Genomic DNA, 24,818 nt, shown 5'->3' on the forward strand with positions numbered 1-24,818 from the left:
GTTGAAGTTCTGATTTGGATTACTTGTAGAAAAAGTTACGAATTAGATCCTGAATAATATATTGCAGAAGACTATGTCCCTGATCCTAATGACAATGTTCAATATTCTGTCGCATGTACTCATCGCCGTCATCATGAGGAGCTAAACTAGAGATGGATCTGACAACCTGACAGAAGCCGCCCTGCCGATGCTGCTACCCCGAGCCTACTATCCCGAACATATATTCCAGTGCATAATCATGACGCAGTAGATGTCCAGTGCCAGCCCGCATGCCATGGATGATCACATGGAAACCTAGTCCAGTCTAGTAACATTGGCAAATGACAGCTAAGTTCCGATATTCTTTTATTGGTAGTAGTTAGAAATGTTAGAAGTAATATATAAATTAAGCTGTGAATTTGTAGTGCGAAAGTTGTTATTCATATCTTCGAGAGAAAATTCCAATCGGCAATATCTTCGCAAAGAGTTTAATGTGGTTCATTGATACGTGTGGACGTAGGTATTCTTCAATAATGTATAATCAATGCCAATACGTAGGAATGTTTACAATCATATATGCAGAGATTTAAGGTGATTTTCTTCTCGTGCTAAAATGAAACGACGTATTTAATACGGTAAACTTTAACCGTAAAACAGAAAGAAGATAATAGTTTACGTGTTATTAAGACTTGGTTGCCAATTCACCACAATTACATGAGAGTAAATATGAGCTCACGTTATTCAAATATGTATTTATTTTTTTCATAGTAACGCAAATATTTGGTGATTTGAAAACTAACCCAATTATGCAACGTCATAGTTTCAGTGTGGTATGTTGAAATGTTATGCCGCGGGGAAAGTGATTGGTAGATAAGGTTATGAGAAATATGTTGTGGATAATATAGATATGAGTATTCGTTGAGATACATGTGAATTTGAGTATGGCGTGATGATATGATATTTCCAAATGATATATGAAAGGGTGTATCCATATCTGAAAGTTGTTGGTAGTAATTGTGACTTGTTACTAACCATTAACATTATTTGATATGTGCGGCACGACTGATTTTTTTTTTTTTTTTTTTGATGGAAGATAATATAGCTGAATAGAGCTATTGCTTTGGAACCTGGCTGACATTGCCGATGTTATAAATATTTTTTTTTACAAGATACATGAAGATGAAATTGATATTGGAACTGAAAATAAGTGTATTCAGAATTGAAATCAAGTTTATTTTGTTTGATTTATCTAATTTATTCAATGCATGTAACTGCTTTCATTTATTCAATCATCTGATTTGATTAACTAATTTAATTCATTTAACAGCTACAATTTATGAAAGTAGGCAAACTTTTCTTTGTTTTTCATGAGGCGATTAAGATATTTATTCTGAAGGAAGAATGATCGAATTATTTTTAAAGAGGCGATATAATATTTGAAGGAAAGCATGATAAATATTTGTTATAGAAAGTTATATATTTTTTTTTTCTTTTTCTCTTTTCTTCTATTAATTCATGATCATGAATAAAATTCAAATTTATAAAAAAAGGATATTATTGAGGATAAATTATTTAATTTAGCATATAAGTTTAGGTTGAACTTGCATGATTAACGTACTATTGAAAGACTGATTTTTAGACAGTAATTGAGAATTGACATTGCCGGACAAATAATTTGTGGATGAATCTTAAGTATGAAGAAATGGGTTCCCGGTTGAACCCTACGTAAAATATATATATATTCTTTTTGTTGGTGATGCGTAATAAAAAATCCCTGAGAGGTGTCGCGTAGCAACTTAGAGAATATTTTGACGATTGCAATGAGTCGAAGAGATGGAATTACTACGTCGGTTGAAATGATTTTGACATAATAAGTTAAACTTTACTCGGCGTATGCAAACTTGGATAGCTGCCGACATTTTAGCATCATATATTTATTGCACTGATTTGTTCATTCGATCCAAAGACATGACAGACATAATAGGGGAAATAGCCGGAGCATTTGACTGATCGCCCAATATGATGCAGAAAAATAATTCCCCGAGGATAAGTGCAACTTCCTTGCTGGACTCCATTCTTTGTTTCAAACCAAAATTATATACACAATGGCAATTGCCTCAATATGTATCAATAGGTTGTTGTAAAACATAATGACAAATTATGTACACGACATGAAACATTTGGCAGTTTAAGAAAGATCTTGGATCGAAAGCGGTCTTCGCTTAATAAATTTCAAATATTTTACATTGTGTTGAATGATGAAACATCCCTCAAACTCTTTATCATATTAGTGAGAAAGACCAAGATAAAAAGAATCTACCTCCCCCAGTAAAACAGAAAGAAAAAGACAAAATTTTCTTGGATTGCTGGACAGTTTACTCCAATACTTCACACTTTCTATTCACGCAATTCAGGTGTTGTATACAATATATTACATGATGATTCTCCCGAAATAGATGTCTTTCTGTGTTTGTTCACTTCTGCACTGGTTCAGAAGGTCTTAACAGTTTCTGATCATCATCATTGTAAATATATGCTTAATTCAATTGATTATCTTGAAATGCCAGTTAAAAAACCAGTAAAGCAATTTTTCAATAAATGCATATTCTTGGGGGAGAAAACCCAGCACAGAGGCTACAACTGCAGCCTAGCACTGAAAGAGTTAAGTAAGAGGGAACAGATAAAAACTATATAAGTTGACTAATATATACAAGAAACATAACACTCCAGCTGTTTTTCCCATTTTCACTAACAGTGAAACGCCAGGACAGTTCTTATTCAAAGGCCACAGCCGATTCCTTCCACCATCTTACCCAATTTCATTCACCATTATTCACTTCAACTTCATTAGCTCCTCAACTGAAGGGCATCTGAACGTTTAAAAAAAAGCCGTTTAATTTCATCTCACCTCATCTCCGACCCTGTATCAGGAAACATGATTAGGGGTAGACATATCCTCCCAGCTGTCCCATCAGAATTGTTTCTACACGTACTTTTATTTCATTGATCTCCAACTTTGCAGCTTATATATTCCCTGTAGTAGACCTTAACCACATCTTTCACTTCACAAACTATCTAAGTACTACCAAGTCAAAGCAGACTCTCTAAGTCAAATGGGCCCACCCAAGTCCTGGCTTAAACCCAACAGAGCACCTGTGTTATGAGTAGACGAGAATTATAGGCACTAAAAACAGTTAAAATAGGCAGGCATATAGGCTCTTAAATTAGCCAAAATAGGCATGTAAATAGGCACTAACGTTCAAAATAGGCATGATTTAACAACACGCTCAATTACTATAAAAGGAATTTACAATAAGCAACGTTTCAATGTTTTCCGGTAACAATCTCGTTCTCCTGTCGGGCAGAATGTTTTGTACTGAGAGAAATCTCTCAACATCACAGGAAGTGATTGGACAAAACTTCAATGAAGCCACTTCATCTGGTTTTAGTTCAACCGCTTCATCTACCTCACCTCGTAGCACCCTGGCTACTTTTATCGTCACTTTCCATCATGAAGTCTGCTTCAGGACCCTTATGGATCTTTTTGCTGACAGCGGCTACCTTCCCAGAGGTTCGGTCAAAACTTCTCCTGACTTCTTCCACAACCCTAAATGACTCCAGCTGGGGAAAACCACTCATCTCCAACTCAGTGATTGCTCCCGGCTGCTTGTTGAAGTTTGAAGATGCTCCAGTTTATGTAGGGCGATATTGCAGTGCACAGGTCTATAGAAAATTGTTGTTGGTCGCTGTTCACAGTGGACTGGTAGAAAAGCTACGATGACAACGCCCTCTGTACTTGTGTCAAATACATCACAGTATTTCTATGTTGATCTATATGGTATCTTTTCACATTTGATCTAAAAAATAATAAAACTGACTTAAATTTCAATGTTCTTATATTTATACAGCTGGGCTAATTGGCAATAATGCTTATTATACACATAATAATGGCGTATGGCCTCCAGAGAGGCCTGGTGCGGGTCTTTTTTCGTAGACGGCCTATTAGGCGACTTACATGTCTGTGAAAATGAGGGCCCTACCTAGGATAATTTCTAATGCAGAAAACGCCACACACACCCACCTTCAGAGCCATTGGAATTAACCAATTATGGTTAAAATCCCTGCCCCGGCCGCGAATCGAACCATTACAAGATATTAGAATCATTCCGTATTGACGGTTTTCACTTTAAAAAAGGTGAAAAATGAGAGTATCCTCCTAATTCAATAAATATACAATAAATACAATAAATATAAATAAATATAAATATAATAATATAATAAATATAAATAAATACAATAAATATTCCCGCGACCCCGTGAACCGAAGGCCAGTACGCTGACCATTCAGCCAACGAGTCAGACAGTATAAACATGCATTTGTTTCATTAAAAAAAGAGAAATACTATTACAGGTGATGTTTCTAGAAGTACAAAACTTTAAAGTAGGAACAAGAGAATGTGTAATTTACATGGAAACATGTCCTCAAAAATGTTGTTTTAATCTGGCAGTTTCCTAATGGAAATTCTAAGTTCCCATGGAGGGAATTAGATTCTTTTCCACCAATAGAGCATCCCACTCTGACACATCCCACTCTGAAGAGTCTAGTGTCAGACCTAAAACGAAACGCTGGTTAATAGAGCAAACGCCGGAAAAGCCTTCCATCTGGCAGTTTCCTGTCGAGTTCACCAGGTGAAATTATAATAAAAATGACGTGAAACAATACCTGAATAGCGTGGAGAAAAGATCCTTCTTATATGCTTGCCAGAAACTCCCCAAGCTGCCCCTAGCAGTATTCTTACTTACATAGAATTAAAATGGAGGCACTATAAATCTCAGATTTGTGAACATTTTATATGTTGCTATTCGCCGCCTTTGGTCAGCCGGGTCAGCTGTCATGAAGACTATTTTCTGTTGCCTGTAATAGATCCTGCATCAGGTGTGCCCACAAGGCCGCCACCCTTGTCGAAAATTAGAAAACCGTGCGATTTGAAATTGTCGTGGCGTGCGCCCATAAACTTACTTTCTGTCACAATTTAGCAAGACTCTAGATGGGATGCTAGAGCTTACGCACCCCGGACTATCTCTGCTTGCCCCTCCCCTGCACAAGGGTTACTAACCGGACCTCACCAATCCAGACCAACGGTCTTTTCACTGACCTGATCTTGTAAAGATAATCTTTGTAGCCTTGCTAAACACGCTGACATCATCCGAGCCGTGCCATCTCGTAGAGTTCACTAGAGCCTGCACATAGTGCTGGTGAAAGTTACTCACGATTTTTTAAAATTACATTTCAGTTGTAGTCCGCTTCTGTGATGTTGTAGATAGCGTGATTAGCCGCCACCCACGGAGGCCCGGGTTCAATTCCCGGCTCTGCGCGAAATTTGAAAAGTGGCACGAGGGCTGGAACGGGGTCCACTCAACCTTGGGAGGTCAACTGAGTAGAGGTGGATTCGATTCCCACCTCAGCCATCCTCGAAGTGGTTTCCCACTTCTCCAGGAAAATGCCGGGATGGTACCTTCCGGCCACATCCTTCCATCTTCTTTGTCTGTCCCTATCAATCTTCCCATGCCTTCACAAGCCCCCTGTTCAGCATACAAGGTGAGGGTGTCTGGGCAGGGTACTAGTCCTCCTCCCCAGTTGTATCCCCGACCCAAAGTCTCACACTCCAGGGCACTGCCCTTGAGACGGTAGAGGTGGGATCCTTCGCTGAGTCCGAGGGGAAAACCTACCCTGGAGGGTAAACAGATTAAGAAAGAAAGAAAGAAAGAAAATACTTCAGTTGTAAATCTCTATTTTCACGGTAATGGAATCAAGAGTTCAAAATACCGATTTTTGAATATTGAATTTTCACGACCGCATTGTAATCGAAACAAGAGACCACCAGCGCTCTCAACTCCTCGTTCAGTAATTAAATGATTATTTAAATTTTGGCAGTATAAATTATTGAAAGTTCACGATTAATACACCATTGCAACAAAACAACTTTCCACAATACGTAAATTAATAGGCCTGTAAATGCTACAATGAAATGTGATCGTAGTTCAGCCACAAAAACATAAAAGGAACAAACGAACTTAACTCCTTACAGCACGCTTGGCAGAGGACTACCTTCCCATCTGTAGTGAAATTGGGGTCCCCTGTGATCCACCGCTTCAACCAGTAAGACTTCCACGATTTTTCTTTGCAATTACAATTTTTTACGTCACGCCGACACAGACAGGTAGTATGGCGACGATGGGATAGGAAAGGGCTAGGAGTGGGAAGGAAGCGAACGTGGCCTTAAGGTACAGCCCCAGCATTTGCCTGGTGTAAAAATGACAAACCACGGAAAACCATCTTCAGAGCTGCCGACAATGGGGTTCAACCCACTATCTCCCAGATGCAAGCTCACAGCTGCGCGCCCCTAAGCGCACAGCCAACTCGCCCGGTGATTTTTCTTTGGGCATCGCCACAGGCGCACTTCTTCACAATGGATCACAACACGTTCTGAAGATAAAACGTACGCACACAACAGTTCAGATCGAGGAGGAAGTATAAGGGTTCGACGTTGATTGGTTCTCGATGTCTTAGAAGGTTGGAGGGGTTGAAGGCTTCGAGGTCAAATTGTCCCTTGTTTCTCCTGATGAAAATTTCCCAAGAACTATTTCTGGTGACTTCCAAGAATTCCCATTTATGTTCGTGGGGTGAACAGGTCTTGAGAAATGAGAAGGTAATATTGTTGAGCACATCAGTTACAATACTGTAAAATGCACTGGGAGAAAATCAGCTTCTTTAAAATAGATTCAAAAGGCATCAAATAGGCAATTATACTCCAAATAGGCACAAACCCCTGAAATAGGCATTTATAGGCACAATAAAACCAATGAAATCTAGCTTAAAGGACCCTAAAGCGGATTTTTATCTCAAAAGCCTAGGTTTCTGAACACAGGAATGAAATAGGCAAATTCCCGTCTCTAGTTATGAGTTAGAACGGAGACTTTATTCCAGACCCCACCACGCAACATCTACACGTTCTCTGGGTATGGATCTTTAGAAAGAATAGGATGCCATTTCCATGGAAACATTCCAACACTTGGTAGAGAGTCTCTCCAACAGAATCAGGGTTGTGATAAAGACCAACGGCAGGCCAACATCACAATTTTTTTTTTTATTACTTTTTTTTTGCTTTACGTCGCACCGACACAGATATGTCTTGTGGCGACGATGGGATAGGAAAGGCCTAGGAATTGGAAGGAAGCGGCCGTGGCCTTAATTAAGGTACAGCCCCAGCATTTGCCTGGTGTGAAAATGGGAAACCACGGAAAACCATCTGCAGGGCTGCCGACAGTGGGGCTCGAACCCACTATCTCCCGATTACTGGATACCGGCCGCACTTAAGTGACTGCAGCTATCGAGCTCGGTAACATCACATTAATGTCAACCATTAACAGAGTATGTTACCAACAAACTCTGCCTTCAGTTTGCAGTAGGTGCCTGGATACTTTTGATCAGATTGTGTGTATATATCTGCTGGAAATAGCGAAAGTATACTTGACTACATTTTCCCCTCCAAGTTTTCTATACCAAGTACAGAATCTATCACAAATAAACACAGAATAATTTATAACTTTTAGCCATAAAAATGAGCATTTATATTTTCAAGAAAATAAAGTTATCCATTTGACCATACAGTTCAGTTCTGCAAAGAGTAGTTTCATTCTGCAGATTATTTCAGGGGTTCTTTGTAATATGCAAGAATAAGATGAGGTTCTTTACAAATTCCAGAGGTTGATCCAAACAGAATGTGAGCAGAGAGTGACGACTAAGAATAGCTCTATGAAAAATACGTTTCCTCTTACCACTGCAAATTTATCTTCTAAATAAAAGAATAAAGAAAAGCATAGGTGTACAGGTTCCCAAATTTCATATAAACAGGCCAAGCAGTTGTTTCAAATATATGAGGGGCGTACTAAAATTAAGAGTACCATGAATGTAGGATAATCAAGTGCACCATCACAATCTACAGATTCTATACAACACTTCAAGGTATTGTGACACCATTAACTTCCATCACACAAGCAGAGGAAGTTGTTACAAAATGGCCGACAGCGATTTTTAGTTTTGTTAACGTGCTCACACTGAATTATTAATTAATGAAGGAATATCTAACTGCTGGGATTCACCATAGACATGGTGACATGTGAATGGGTGCTAGCAGTGTTAGGAGAAAAGCGAAACATGACCATCCGGTATCAGCCTTGTAATGATCACCCTCTGAACTGCCTTCACTGAATGCAACATCAAAGGAGGTGACAAAATTGTTAAAAGAAGACAGGTGTGTCACTGAACACAACTGCAGCAAAACTTGCAGGATATAGTGCAGCACAGGAAAGGATTTCAAACTTAGATTGTTGAAAAGTTTGTAATAGCTAGGACCCACATTTACCAACTACAAAAATCAGAGAATAACCGTCAGTCTACACATTTGGAGATATTGCAATGGAGATGTTTTCTTATTGAGTATTGTGATAGTTGATGAAAGCTAGTTTTACCATTATGAACCGGAAACAAAATAGAGCATGGAATGGGCCCTTTAAAATTTTCTGACAAGAAAAGAGAAGACAAAGACAGTGCAGTCTGCCAGGAAAGTTATGGGCAGTATCTTCTAGGAAGTAGAGGGGAGCATTCTGGTTGAATTTCTTGAACCTGGGGAAACCATAAATACTTGTCATTATGTACAAACTCTTCTTAAGCTCTGTCTCCTGGAAAAAATGATCATTCAACATGATAATAAGTTAAGGGCAGGTTCCAACATTTCCCCCACAAAAATATGTAAATATACTTACTGTAAATGCATCTTCGGTTCCCACAGCACCTGATATACTTGTAACTTTAGGATTGAAATTTGAATCCATTGGAGGACGCCCCCTTCTTCTCTTGAGAGGTGGTTCAGGCTCTGAATCATTATTTGTCTCCACAGGAGTTTGTGAGACACGTGAATCCGAGCAGTTCACAGATTCCTCTTGTTGTTGATTTGCCTGTCCATCTGACCTCCACGACACTTCAGCCAAACCTTTTATTCGAAGATCTTCAGCAGCCTTCAACAGAGATGCTAAGTGGGACTGAAAATATAAAGCAATTCATAGCCAATACCAAGAAAAATCAATAATATTAATAATAAAAAGTTATCCTAAATATATTATGAAAGTTAATTACATTTATGCTTTCTTAGATTTGTACTCCGTAGTGTAATGGTTAACGCTATCAGCTGCCATCCTCAGGGACCCAGATTCGGTTCCCGGTATAATAAAAAATTTAATACAAAGAAGACGATGTCACGCTTTGTGGGGTGAAGGATGTTCATATATACTGTATGTAATCGTTTAGTGGGACCATGCTTAACTTCAAGCTATCACACAAAACTAGCACAACGTCCACAGCTGCATTGCACCGAGTGTTCTCATAAGGTGTTCATTGGGGCAGCGCAGTAGTCATTCCCTTCCTTGTGCAACAGAAGATGGAATTTCACTGACCCGAATGGGATGACATACGTAACCAACAAAAGTCAGTTATCAGAGGCAAAGAAAATAATGTGAATATTGGAGTCTACAGCGTCTCTGAAATGAAATGTCGTATGGCTTTTAGTGCTGGGATATCCCAGGATGGGTTCGGCTCGCCAGGTGCAGGTCTTTCTATTTGACTCCTGTAGGCGACCTGCGCGTCGTGATGAGGATGAAATGGTGATGAAGACAACACATACACCCAGCCCACGGGCCGTTGGAATTAACCAATTAAGGTTAAAATTCCCGACCCGGCCGGGAATCGAACCCGGGACCCTCTGAACCGAAGGCCAGTACGCTGACCGTTCAGCCAACGAGTCGGACAGCGTCTCTCATATAAACTCAGACTAAATGCACGGTGTTAGTACTCAGCGCTATGGCAGCTGCCTTAGCCGACCTTATGTCACGAACGGCCAGGGTGTATACAATCTTTTATGAAATCTTAGCTTATAAAAGATGCTGAAAGTGTTGTCCTTCCTGGGTTATACAGCCACTGTATCTGGTAACCACATTCTGACTGATGCGAGTGAGTTCTGCCACTGTGATGTTTACGATTTCATTTGTAATGTTTTCTTTCAGTTCCTCCAATGTGTGAAGATTTGTTCAATACACTTTTTCTTTCAGTTTAGTCCGCAAGTAAAAATCACACACTGTTATATCTGGAGAGCGAGGGGGAAATAGATCAGCACCGATCACTCTGCCTGCAAACACTTCCGAGATTGTAAGAAGGAAATATTCTGCTGTATGATCAGGGGTGCAATCTTGTTGAAACAACCAAATGCGATTTTTCTTCTTCCGTTAACTGGCATAAACTGTTGGCTCTCAGCCATGCAATTGTTTGCAGGATGTAGCGTAGTTTGACGGCTCACATCCGCGGAGCCGAGCACATGTAGGTTTGCGCACATATTTCAGACGTTAACCGAGAGATGACACTGACATATTACATACCGACGGAAACAAGAAGTTACTCTTTTTCGCAATAGTAATTATGTTTGATTACCTCACACAGTTTGCATTACAATCAACCAAGAAAAGACATACGTTGACAGCTCGCAGCTGTGGAGCCCAGCACTAGTATATTTGAGCGCATATTTCAGACATTCATTAAGAGAAGGAACTGGCATATTATACCCTCAGAAAGAGGAAGAATAGCTCTTTCTCGCAATGGTAATAATTGCATTTGATTATCTCAAACAGTTAGCATTATAATCGATCTTGAAAAGTTACTCCCCGTTGTGTTTGTCACTATCAAAGATGAGTACATGAGTAGCACGGAACGTAGTAGACGAGTAGCATGGCATATAGAAGACTATCAGCTAGCGGTGATGTATCGGATATTCTGAACAGAAGTAATGATCAAAGTGAGTCAAATTTCAGATTTCTAAGAAGTATTTAGTGTCAGTAATGGTAGTAAATGTGGTGGATCCGAGAAAAGTGACAGCAAAGCAGAAAATTTTGATGGTGATAATGACTCGAATGTTGAAGTGCCGGCTGTTAGAAGCGCTAAAGAGATGAAAAATGAAAACCACCAAAATGCCAAAATATCCTAATAAAAAATTTATATTTTTTTCATTTTGTAAATTAAAGTTTGCGTGTCTCCGTGGCTCAAACAACAGCACGCCGGCTACTGACCGTTGGGTTCCGTGGTTCAAATCCCAGTCACTCCATGTGAGATTTGTGCTGGACAAAGTGGAGGCAGGACAGGTTTCCCTGTGAGTACTCTGGTTTTCTTTTAAAGATAAGAATTTCATAATATTCCGTATTGAACTGAGTTCACAATTAAATTTAAATAAGATATATAATGGTTCAACCTTTTCAATACGAGTAGAATTAGAAATGTAATGTTACATTCCTAGTTACCGGTTTCGACCACTGTTCCGGATCATCATCACCCGATCACTTAAAATATAAAGAACAATGCACAGGAAAACAATAGGAGATGTATAAATCTTTCACCAGTTGCAGTTCATGAAGCACTATAACACTTTACGGATTAGCACTGCGTGTTGAAAGTTCCTAAAATCTTGAAGTCTAGGATCAATCACATAAATGATGCAAGACACAAATTCTTGGAGAGCAGCTGCTCCTTCTTCAAGATTTTGGGAACTTTCAACACGCAGTGCTAATCCCTAAAGTGTTAAAGCACTTCACGAACTGCAACTGGTGAAAGATTTATACATCTCCTATTGTTTTCCTGTGCATTGTTCTTTATAAGTGATTGGCTGATGATGACCCGGAACAGTGATCAAAACCGGTACCGCTCGTAATCAACTAGGAATGTAACATTACATTTCTAATTCCACTTTTATTGAAAAGGTTGAACCATTATATATCTTATTTCAATTTAATTGTGTACTCTGGTTTTCCCTGTCCTCTTTCATTCTAGTAACACACTCAAGTATCATTTCATCTGTCAATTCATTAATCACTGCCCCAGAGGAGTGCGACAGGCTTAGGCAGCAGGCACAATTCCTATCCTCGTAGCTAGATGGGAGCTTCATTCATTCCATTCCTGACACGGTTAAATGACTGGAAACAGGATGTGGATTTTCATTTTTCCAAATTACAGTTTGCATAAGAAAACTGTAATAATTAATAAATTAAAGTTCTCATGAACTGTGATTAACGTAAATTAAATACTAATCATGGCCATGCGAAGGGCTAGAAAATCTATATGCCAATGGGTTTTGATGGAAGAACAGCGTCAAAATGTTATCTTTCGTACCTCTCTGCACTCACTGTCGCCTAAAAAAGTCCAATTAACCGTCTTGCACTAACAGCACACCACAACGACCAATCTTCCAATCATAATGAGGGACTTCATAAACACCATTAGGATTTTCTGCACACCGATAGCGGGAGTTATGACCGTTCATACGACCATTAAAATGAAACAAGAACTTTTACACTCGAAAATACGGAGTTGCAATCATAACTATTTCACCATGTTAACAGCTGAGATTCAGACTAGCGACTCATGCTTGCCAGGTCAAACACGTGCGGGCTGCTTGCAAGGTCAAGAACTAAGTGCGTGTCTCCCATACTACTGCTGCCATAGCACAGAGTACAAACTCCGTGCAATCGCTCTGGGCTTAAATGAGAGATCCTGTATTATAGCTTTATTCTTACATGCTATTGTTAAATCACTTCAAGAAGTATTACAATTAGATCTACAGTGCTTCACTGTTGATGTCCTACTTAGCACACAAATACTCAAATTAAATTCATATCACACAATGTAATCTACAAGGAAAACACTGAATGCAGCATAAACCAACTGCTCACAGAACAGAGGACAGTTTCACAACAAAGAAAATTGTGCAGTCACACATGCTTTCTGAATTGCAATGCCAACTTAATAATCATATTGCAACTTCTAAATTTCATTTTGGGTCGGTACTGACATTTAACATTATTAAACTTAATTCTTGAAAAAAGAATTTATTACAAAGTTACAAAGTATTGAATAGGTGGATATTTGTAATAAATTCTTTTTTTAAGAATTACGTTCATTAATAATAACTAATAGAGGGGCACATATGGTAACTCTGAATATAAATATATCTCTTATCATCATCTAGGAATGAAATAAAGCACATTCCTGGCCCATTAATGGTTATGAATTTCATGTTTTTGGTCCGTATTGAACTGAGAATAATATATAAGTAATAATAATAACAACGTAAACGTTTCCACCTTTTCAATACTAAAATATATTCACAAAATTATAAATTACACGGTATTAGTTCCGACCCATCAGAACTTACTGATTTCCATGATTATAATTTTTACAACACCCCATTTATACTTTATTCTTTGTTAAAAACCTCTTAATATGTATATTACTTGTATTATTAACTATTAACATAATATCTCATTTCACTTGTTATTCTTTAAAATAACATTTTCTTAGGATTTCGCCAAAAGTGATCTTTGCTCCAATACGGCTGATGATGACCCCTAGATGGGTCGAAACTAGTACCGTGTAATTTATAATTTTGTGAATATATTTTAATATTGAAAAGGTGGAAACGTTTACGTTGTTATTATTATTACTTATATATTATTCCTGGCCCATTACAACTTGAAATACGTATATTGCTTTTCTGCAGTTTTCTCGTAAAAACCAACTATACACCTCGATATTAACATGTTAAGAATGGCTGGAGTGTTAATATGTGGTTATAACGGTACATGCAGCTCACCCCCATTGGTGTGTTCGTGCACCACCATAAAACGAGAACACACATTTACTTTACTGGTAAACTTGTTTCTTCCATTTTTCATATATATAAATTTATGCTGTCCATCACTTTTACACTACTGATCACTGGAAGCAGTAGTTCGATGACTTTGAATTCCTCACTATTTAATTTATTTTTATTTTTCCCTAATTTTCTTACCCTATCCCTATCCCATGTCTAATCAACTGCTTGCCAGATTCCAACTGAACCCCTTTCATTCCTTACCTGTATTATATTACAGTATGAACAATATTTCTCTCAGACCTCTTTCCAAAATTTAACGCCCTTGCCGACCACAGAATATTGTACAGGAACATCCTGCATAACTGACTGGACCAGGAAGCAGTTTGCAGAGTGTATTTTGTGTCATGGATGTGTTTTGTTGAGACATGGATAAAATATATTGTGAAAACTGGCAAAGTTGGAGGATCTCTCCGTGCACTTTTTAAGATTTTCTATTTTTTCCTTATAAGTCTTTTGGGTTTTTCCTTTTTTTTAAATATTGGTTTGTTTAACTCGCTCTCTCAGATCATACGTGCACCAGACCTAGGTCATACCGATTCACTTTAAAACAAGATTCATGTTGTTTTGAAATTCTTATTAGAAACTTGTAAGGTTTGTAGAGAGGACCAAGTAGATTTCTGAACAGAAACTCCAGCCAGAACCCACGTTTACGAACATTTTTTCCCCCCTTTCTTTCAAATTTCTCACATCCGCTGGGTCAAAGAATATTGCTGACATGACTTCTTCAAATTAATATAAATTAATATAGAATGACCTCCAGGGACTGAAATGTTTTGCTTTTCAGTTCCAGCTGCTTGGCACTTCAGACTGGTCTCCCATTAGAATTACTCCGCACAACACCTCAAATATTCCTGCATAAAATTTTAGTTGTAAAACATGTACCGGTACATTAGCTCAAAAACACTGGGTGTTTTATATGTAGCAGATACAATCTATACAAAGTGGACTATATAAAGGATTGATAAAGAATGATCTCGCAGGCGTCAAGTCTATATTACCTGATACTGTGATTAGCTGGTTCGAGTACTGTTGGTTGAAAAAGTTTCACCATCAGAATCTTGGCCGGCAGGGTAGGAGAGGTGGTGATATACAGTTATATAATCACTGGACTGCACGCAAAAGCCTCTCCACAGTGTTCATATGGAGGGAGGGCATGACTCTGTTGATGGTAATTCGTCTGTCGAATGGCAACATCAAGCCTCGAACAGATGCCTTGATGCTATTCAACAGAAGTAATCTATATGCCGACACCGAGTTTCACCCTCTCCCTTCCTCCTATCATATATCACGTCATTCATTTCATCCCACTTCATACCAGATCGTGTAAAGAAACAGGACAAGGGTTGGACATACAAACAACCAAATGGGCCATCTCAAGACAATCCATCTTCCTCCAAATGTTTGGTCTGGATTTTGTTGGATGGCAAATACAAAGTTTGGCAGTACATCATACTGCTGACATGGTGGAACATACCAGGGTGACCACAGGTTTGCAACCCAGTCATTACAAGTGGGATTTTTAAAACAATAAATCACATCCCCGGTGGATTAATTTAACACAACACTCTAGGTTCTATGGCTATTATCACTATATAAACAGTCATGTAAAACTACAAACCTACTGTACTGCCTTCAACTGCTGGTGATCCTTGTCCACATTAATGTAAACCTTGTCATCTGTCAAAATGTGTGGCACAAGAATTCTATTCAACCCAATATGGCTGTACAGAGTTGTAAACGGCTTCCGTGGTGAATTTAGAATGATAGATAAAATTAATTATGAAAGGAAATGTGTTCCTCCACACAATGGTACAGAAAATATGTGGCACAAGGTCAGCTAGACTTGTTACATAAGAGAGTAGCTGATCACATTAAACGTGTTAAGGCTACGCATTGGTTTGAAAATTCATAGACAGAAGTCAGATTTTCAACCTGAAGAAGTACATCCTTTGCAATGTTCGGGGTGTAACACTTACTTGAAACAGCACAGTCAATTGTGATTTAAATGTTAGCACTGGGAACAGAACAAAAGGGCATGAGAAAGTAATGTGTAAGAATGGACAGTATACGGAAGTCAACAGGTATAGGAAATGCTAACTTGATTTCCGTGTAGGTATGGAATTACCAGTTCCAAATCCATTTTTCAAGGAAGTCACTGCTACACTCAAAATGGCAGGAGTACCAACTAGGTCCATAACAAAATACAGGATCTCTCATATAAACCCAGAACGAACATACGGAGTTTGTACTCTGTGCTACGGCAGCTGCAGTATGGGAGGCAAGCACGTAATTCTTGACCTTGCTAGCAGCCTGCACATGGCACGCACGAGTCGCCAGTCTGAATCTCAGCTGTTAACACGGTGAAACAGTTATCAATGCAACACTGTATTTTCGTATGCAAAACTTCTGGTTTCATCTTAATGATCGTGTGAACAGTCATAACTCACGCTATTGGTGTGCAGTAAATCCTAATGGAGTTTATGGAGTCCCTCATTATGATAGGAAGATTGGTGTTTGGTGTGCTGTTAGTGCAAGACGAAAAATTGGGCCTATTTTTTTTTTTGAGACGACAGTAAATGCAGAGGTACCAAGATGACATTTTGACACCGTTCTTCCATCAGTTAACGGGAGGAGAAACATCAGAAGTGTTTGCAGACAGAGTGATCAGTGCTGGTCTGTTTTCCCTGCGTTCTCCACATGTAACTGTGTGATTTTTACTTGTTGGGTAAACTGAAAGAAAACATTACGAATGAAATCAGAAACATTACAGTGGCAGAACTCGCTTGCATCAGCCAGAATATGGTTACCAGATACAATGTCTGTACAACCCAGGAAGGACGACACTTCCAATATCTTTTATAAGGTAAGATTTCATACAAGATTGTATACACGCTTCATGTAGGGCGGCCGCGTGCGACATAAGTTCAGCTGAAGCAGCTGCTGTAGCGCAGAGTACAAATACCATGCGTTCGGTCTGAGTTTATATGAGAGACCCTGTACATCAGGACTGTCAAACATACAGCCCACAGACTGTTTAAGGCCCTCGATATCATCCCGAATAGCCCACAACAAAATAGGAAGTTTCTATGAATAATCGTTTTTACACTAAACTAATTACTTTTACGGTTCCCCCTCCCTCTCTCCACCAAGAATGCAGGCCATGTGGACACACACACACATACAACACCAGGAGGAAAGCAGCTCTGAGCGCAGGAGGCGGCCGGGTGTGAATTAGCCGTGATGGGTGTCAGGTGGTGAGAAACTTAAGGTCTTATTAAACATGACAGCCACATCACTTTCATTATCGAGCTTCAAAGTTTTACTCTCCTTTCCAGATTTGGATACAACATTATAGGGAGTTGCTTTCCAACTTGAACACAATCAGTCCATTTTATCTGACAAGAAAATTCCCCTTTCCATTCACATCAAATGTTGAATGTTACGAAAACATTTGCATAGTGGTACACTGCTATTTCAGTTATTCAAGATCCTTTTGTCTTGGGATAAATTTCCAAGTGGTATACAGTCAAACCTCCCTTCTGCAGACACGGTCGGTTGCGAGGAAAAATGTCCGTTACACAAGAGGTGTCCGCTAAGACAAGTTTGTAAAAATGATCGAACATTTTAACGGCAAAAGAACATCCATCTTATATATAAGCATACACATCTTTATTTGTATTAGTCTGAGTCATTTCTGTGTTAGTATTTCATAGAGAGTTATTATAAGTGATTTTACATCATTTACAAACATTACAGCTTCGTGAAGTAATCCCTTGTTACTCATGTTTAACAGACAACTGAAATGCTACAGTATTTCTGTCTCAGTAATTAGCGCCTGTACTGTCTTTTCCTTCTCAAGATGACTACCTGAACTACACGTTATCAGCGCCAATCCGAGTTATGAATAGAATGATGCAAGAAGGGAAGAAAATCCCCAGGTAACTTGTGAGTCAACAGTCTATGGCAGCATTTCTGGACAATTAGAATTCTCGGAACAGGCCTATATACCACTAGGTAGAACTGCATTCCGATGTACCTTCTCTCCCCTTGCACTCGAAATAGTACGAACATTCAAAAGGTATTTCCTTATGCCTGAAGAATGGTTTTAAAAGAAAGGATGACATGTGGTCCGGTGTAATAAATTGTACTGCAACGTGTTAAGTGTCCGCTTAAGTCAAGTGGACAGGACAAATGGCGATGTCCGCTGTCCGGAGTTCAAGGTGTCCCCTTAAATGAGACCAATTTAACACTTGTCTTATGTGAAATAAAATCGGGCCGAGGAAAATTGTCCGTATAGGGAGGTGTCCGCTGAATAAGGGTGTCCGTTAGGGCAGGTTCGACTATATTATGAATTTAAAAATAAAAATTTCATTGTTCCGTATTGAAAATTATCACAGTTAAATTGAAATAATAAATATGGTAGTTCAACCTATTCAATACAAGTTTTCTTTCCCTTCTCTGAGGGTGGAAAACAGAATACATCTAGATGTCCCCAGCCTCCTGTAAGATGTGACTAATAGGAATAACCTCCACAGAGACATTTTGGAAAAGGGAGATTACCAATTTGGAGCTAAGCAGCTCCAGTAATGTTTCTGTTCTTCAGGAAGCTTAAAAGCTTTTAGTTCCTCAGCTATTCTTACTGGTGGGTGATTTATTATTATTATTATTATTATTATTATTATTATTTGTTTTACTCTTAACCAGTCTAAACCTAAAAGACTGTTAGTAATAATTACTGATGACAATAATATGAAAACAATAATAACAATTGTTTAGTTGCTTACCAGCATTTAGTTCACCTGACGACATGTGGAACAGTGGCAGCACTTATCAAGGACGCTGAGTGAGAGGAGAGTGGCATGATGGGAGTAGTGTGAGAGAGGAGAAGCTCAACTAGGCAAGCGTGTTTTTCGCTTGATGTATTTGTTAGTTTTAAGTCGTCAATAGTGTAAAATAAACACGTGTTTTCATCCAGTGAGATTTAATTTATTTAGTGAGCTACCAGAGAGGTGTTGTTTAGATCAAATGCAACAACAGTAATAGTATAATAAAATAATTAAATGTAGCGATATTAAGGAAGAAAGATATCATACATAAAAAACAAATAGTATCACACACTGTACGTCGATTACATTAAAAATATATGAATAAGTAGTAAATATTAAACTTAAAGGAAAGTTTCAAAAATATGTGGATTTCAAGAAGGAATGGTGTGCCTAGTTCGTGAACCATGGGCAATGGCTTTGTGGCCTGGTAAGTGGTCCTGCAAGTCGGGATACCAGTTGCTATGGAATGGGAGTGGGAGTGGGCATCTCGGACATATTTTGAGTCATGGTCTTCTTTGTGCTCAGATGGCTAGGACTATACAATCCACCGGCGGTCCCTAACCCGTTAGAGGAGAAATCCTCACTTGGATTATGTGCAAGTAGGGTAGCATCCTGCTTCATGAATTTACCGAGCTCAGAACATTATAAGCAAGTCTCGCACCTATGGGAGTAAACGAGTCCCATTCCCATTTGACAGGCAGGGACTCCTTGGAAACAACTGGCGAACAAAATGGAATTATTCGATGGGAAGCTATCAATATTAATGGGGCTTGTGGAAGAAAGAAAGTAGAACTGGCTGAGTCAGCAAAGACGATGAATCTGGATGTGCTAGGAGTAAGTGATATTCGGGTAAGGGGAGATAACGAGAAAGAGATAGTCAAGTTGTACCCGACGGGTGTTAAAAATGGAAAGGCAGAGTATGGGATAGGACTGTTTATCAGGAATACCATTCCACGCAACATAGTTTCTGTTAGGCAAGTAAATGAGCGAAGGATGTAGGTTGATTTGGCAGCTGGAGGAACTAGGACAAGAAATGTCTCGGTGTATTCGCCATGTGAGAGTGCAGATGACGATGAAGTTGACAAGTTTTATGAAGCATCGAGTGACATCGTAGTCAGAGTCAACAGAAAGGAGAGGATAGTGCTAATGGGTGATTTCAATGCGAGAATTGGAAATAGAACTGAAGGATACGAAAGGGTGATTGGTAAATGTGGGGAAGATATGGAAGCTAATGGGAATGGGAAGCGTTTGCTGGACTTCTGTGCTAGTATGGGTTTAGCAGTTACAAATACATTCTTCAAGCATAAGGCTATTCACCGCTACACAAGGGAGGCTTGGGGTACCAGATCCATAATAGGCTATATCTTAACTGACTTCGAATTCAGGAAATCTGTTAGGAATGTACGAGTTTTACAGGGATTTTTCGATGATACAGGCTACTATCTGATCTGTAGTGAAAAGTATCTCTAGGACTAGGATGGAGAAAGTGAAATGTGTCTGCAAACGAATAAGGGTAGAAAATCTCCAGGACGAAGAAATTAGACAGAAGTACATGGATATGATTAGTGAGAAGTTTCGAACAGTAGAAAGTAAGCAGGTTCAGGATATAGAAAGAACATGGGTGGCATACAGGGATGCTGTAGTAGAAATAGCAAGGGAATGCCTAAGAACAACTGTGTGTAAAGATGGGAAAAAGCGAACATCTTGGTGGAATGATGAAGTGAGAGCAGCTTGTAAAAGTAAAAAGAAGGCTTATCAGAAATGGCTCCAAACAAGGGTCGATGCAGACAGGGAATTGTACACAGATTAAAGAAACAGAGCGAAACAAATAGTTGCTGAATCCAAAAAGGAGTCGTGGGATGATTTTGGTAATAACCTGGAAAGGCTAGGTCAAGCAGCAGGGAAACCTTTCTGGACAGTAATAAAAAATCTTAGGGAGGGGAAAAGGAAATGAACAGTGTTTTGGGTAATTCAGGTGAACTCATAATTGCCAAAGAATCACCGGAGAGGTGGAGGGAATACATTTATCATCATCTCAACGTAAAAGGATATCTTCCTCGTGGTGTTGCGAACAGCCAAGCTCATGGTCAGGAGGAAAATGATGTTGATGAAATTACACTTGAGGAAGTGGAAAGGATGGTAAAAACTCCATTGTCATAAAGCAGCAGGAATAGATGAAATTAGACCTGAAATTGTGAAATATAGTGGAAAGGCAGGGATGAAATGGGTTCAGAGAGTAGTAAGATTAACATGGAGTGTTGGTAAGGTACCTTCAGATTGGACGAAAGCAGTAATTGCACCCATCTATAAGCAAGAGAACAGGAAGGATTGCAACAACTATTGAGGTAGGGCCTATCTCATTGATTAGTATACCAGGAAAAGTATTCACCAGCATCTTGGAAGGGAGGGTGCAATCAGTGGTTGAGAAGAAGTTGGATGAAAACCAGTGTGGTTTCAGAACACAGAGGGGCTGTCAGGATCAGATTTTCAGTAAATCAGATTTTTAAAAATCAGATGTAAGGCTTTTCAGGCATTTGCTCTATTAACCAGCGTTTTATCTCAGGTCTGACACTACTCATCAGGTCTACTGCTAGGCGGGCAATAATTCCATCGTGGAGTTTTATCTCCCTATGCAGTTATCAGACTGTGCCTCTTATAATGGGCTTCTGATAAGTTCACCTGCATATACCCCAGCGTCAGTGGGTAGGGTCTGACACATCCCACTCTGATGAGTCTAGTGTCAGACCTAAGACAAAACGCTGGTTAATAGAGCAAACGCCTGAAAAGCCTTACATTGATTTTTTATCTGATTTTTAGACATGCTCTATTGGTGGAGAATGTCTAGTTCCCTCCATGGGAACTTAGAATTTCCACATTTTCAGTATGCGTCAGGTAACTGAAAAATGCTACAAAAGGATTAGACAGCTGTATGCATGTTTCGTAGATCTAGAGAAAGCATATGACAGGGTACCGAGGGAAAAGATGTTCGCCATACTGAGGGACCATGGAATTAATGGTAGATTATTAAAATCAATCAAAGGCATTTATGTTAACAATTGGGCTTCAGTGAGAATTGATGGCAGAATGAGTTCTTGGTTCAGGGTACTTACAGGGGTTAGACCTTTGCTGTTCGTAGTTTACATGGATCATATTTATTTATTTATTTATTTATTTATTTATTTATTTTTTTTTTTTTTTTCTTTCCGTGTGGCTATTTCTAGCCGAGTGCAGCCCTTGTAAGGCAGACCCTCCGATGAGGGTGGGCGAAAGTAAACTCGTGTCCTCATCCTGAGGTGGTGCAGCTCTTTTCAGGTACACCCCCATTGGAGGTGAGCTGCATGTACCATTTCAACCACATACCAGCCCTCCTGCCATTCTTAAATTTCTGGCAGTACCGGGAATCGAACCCAGGCCCCCGAGGACGGCAGCTAATAACACTAACCGTTACGCTACGGAGGCGGACGATCATATTTTGAAAGGTATAAAGTGGCAGGGAGGGATTCAGTTAGGTGGAAATGTAGTAAGCAGTCTGGCCTATGCTGATGACTTGGTCTTAATGGCAGATTACGCCGAAAGCCTGCAGTCTAATATCTTGGAACTTGAAAATAGGTGCAACGAGTATGGTATGAAAATTATAATATTACATTATATATTACATGATAACAATGGATAGGAAAGGGCAGAGTCTGTGAAGGAAGCAACTGTAGCCTTAATTAAGGTAGGCCACAACCCCACCATTTGCCCAGTGTGAAAACTGAAAACCATCTTCAGGTTTGCTGACAGTGTAGTTTGAACCCCTGAATGCAAGCGGACAGCTACATGACCCAAATCGTGTAGCAAGCTCACTTGGGAGGTGGACATCTCAAAAATAAAAGAATCAGTAACATGACTGGAAAAACTTCTATGTTTGTCAACAAAACAAGGTAATTCTAAAACTTGTGAACATGCGAGCATATAATGCAAGATACTTACATGATCTATATTGATTTCTCCCCTATACATAAATTCCACAAGTGCTCTGATGTCTGTATACTTTACGTCCTTCAATATCACAATAGGATTTTTCTCTTCATACTGCGAAAATATTGCATCGAAGTAAGTGCTGCATGCTGATAGTACAACCTGGAAGATAGTAGAACAAGTATAATTTAATCACTTTAGAAAACTGATTGGAACAATTTAGTTTGTTTTTAGATTAACTGAATATGGACAAAAGCTTAAAACACGGATAATACAATTCAATGAAACTTTCCCTGTGCAGCTTGTACTGGTAATACCCACCTGCCTGCTTTTGTTTCATTGAAATATTGAGCTAGTGCAAGATCTAACTCTGCATATGTAGATATTTTTACAACTTTTACATTCTGAAGGTCCAGCACCATCAACTGTTCCACACAAAATCCTGCAGTTTTTCTTTTCATAAATTTGTCGACAGTTTGGACTCCTATTCCGTTATGTACAGCTAACATATTAGGTGACTCCCTTTCTCGATTTTTTCCTATAACTTACAATTTTTAAAGTTTTTCTGCCATGACAAGATGAAGCTGAACAAAATATATTAACAAGAGAAATTTACAATTTTTACTGTTACACTAAACCGGTAACAATGGAGGCGGTCCGTCCGTCCGTCTGTCCGTCCATCCATCACCCTTTACTTCTGAATTCTTGTGTTCACCAATGAAGCAAGTTTTATCTAATTTTCAACTATAGTAAAACTAGACTGCTTAACCAAAACCTGGGTTATCTGAAATTGCAAGTCCAGAAAACACTTACCGTACCACACGGGAATAATTACAGTATACAGAATTTAATGCCTTGCTATTTTAAATGTGAAATGAAGTGACTGTTGTACCAGCTGTAGCCTACTGCGTACTGTACAAAAAAAAAAAAAAACCCAACAACAACACAAATTATAGTACGTACACCACGTGTTATTTAAGGTTGCCCTAAGATTTATTGAACAATGCAGTGAGTCAACGCCGGCTGATGTCCTTGCTAATCAAAAGAAGGCAGGACATTGCTGCAACACTGGGAGGGACGCAAGAAACAAACATACATTACAGTTTTGTTTAATGATTCATACTAAGTACCGTACTTACGTGAATAATCCCCGCATTGAAAAAAAGAAGAATTTGAGGCACAAAATTGGGGTACGGGTTTAATTTGCATCAAGGTTGGCAACACGCTCCTGCTCACCTAGTTTTCGATGTTGGGTGTACACTTATGCTTTGTGTAACTGCAGATGGAAGAAAACTAACCCCCTTTTGTCATATTTAAACGCAAAACAATTCAGACTTAATTTAAAACTGTTTACATTTTAAAGAAAATAGTATTTTTCAGAGGAAGTTAAATTCAAAATTTCTCTGTGTCACGATAGAATGCGTCTTCTGTAATGTGAAGGGATAGCTTTCCGCACTTTCACTTCGGTGTGTTGACAGTGTGTTTCATAGTCGCTAAGTTCGAGTGAAATCGCAATTCTTTTGTATTCAGCGTTTTAAGGAACGCCACAATATCATATAATAGGCAATGTGCAGAGAAGCAGAATCCACGAAAACTGGCGGTGCCGACAATTGGCGAAAAAGCGTGGCTCATAATTATAATCAATTCGTACGCACTGAACAATATTGTCAGTGCCAATGAAACTGCATTTTTTTAATGCCTAGCCCAAACGGCCTTTTTTCTTAAGGAGATGGGGTCGCTGTCCTGTGTTGCAATGCAGACTGAAGCAAAAGATATCCTCCCCTCATCATTGGAAAGGTTGATAAACCGAGAAGTTTTAAAGGCGTCTGGTACTTTCCGTGCAAGTACAAGGCATCTAAAAATGCAAACTTTACAATAATCCAAAACATAAAGCACTTGCACAGGTGAGCCATCATAATTTGTCCTTGTCTTCAAGATCCGAATGCATTATTTGAATAATGTAAATGCACCTTGCTGGATACATTTTGGAAATAGCTCTTCTCCATGGCATTTGAAAGGTTTAAACTGTGTTAACAGCATGCAGTAACGAGTCTTAGAATATTTTATGACGCGGCAAGAGTTAGTTAGCGGTTAACTCAAAATCACGTACTTCGAAATCTGATTTTTGCGTCCCAACGACTTCGAATTAACGAGGTTTTACTGTATTGCGAAACTAACATCCGAGTTCGCCGGTGTCTGTTTCAAGTGTTTACTGGTCGTGTTAATATCCAAGTAAAAAGAGACC

The 24,818-nt window shown here is 39.1% G+C and overlaps 1 protein-coding gene across 1 annotated transcript in view; it reads right to left on the bottom strand.

The window, feature by feature from the left end:
- LOC136873913 (uncharacterized) overlaps positions 1-24,818 on the bottom strand; it is a 210,435-nt gene that overhangs the window by 88,270 nt on the left and 97,347 nt on the right. The window contains exons 3-4 of the mRNA XM_067147250.2: positions 22,586-22,735; positions 8,806-9,081 (exon numbers count right to left, since the gene is read on the bottom strand). Of these exons, the coding sequence (XP_067003351.2) occupies positions 8,806-9,081; positions 22,586-22,735 (426 nt within the window). The remainder of the gene's footprint in view (positions 1-8,805; positions 9,082-22,585; positions 22,736-24,818) is intronic.

Source organism: Anabrus simplex, chromosome 5 (assembly GCF_040414725.1).
Source record: "Anabrus simplex isolate iqAnaSimp1 chromosome 5, ASM4041472v1, whole genome shotgun sequence".
Classification (NCBI taxonomy): Eukaryota; Metazoa; Arthropoda; class Insecta; order Orthoptera; family Tettigoniidae; genus Anabrus; species Anabrus simplex.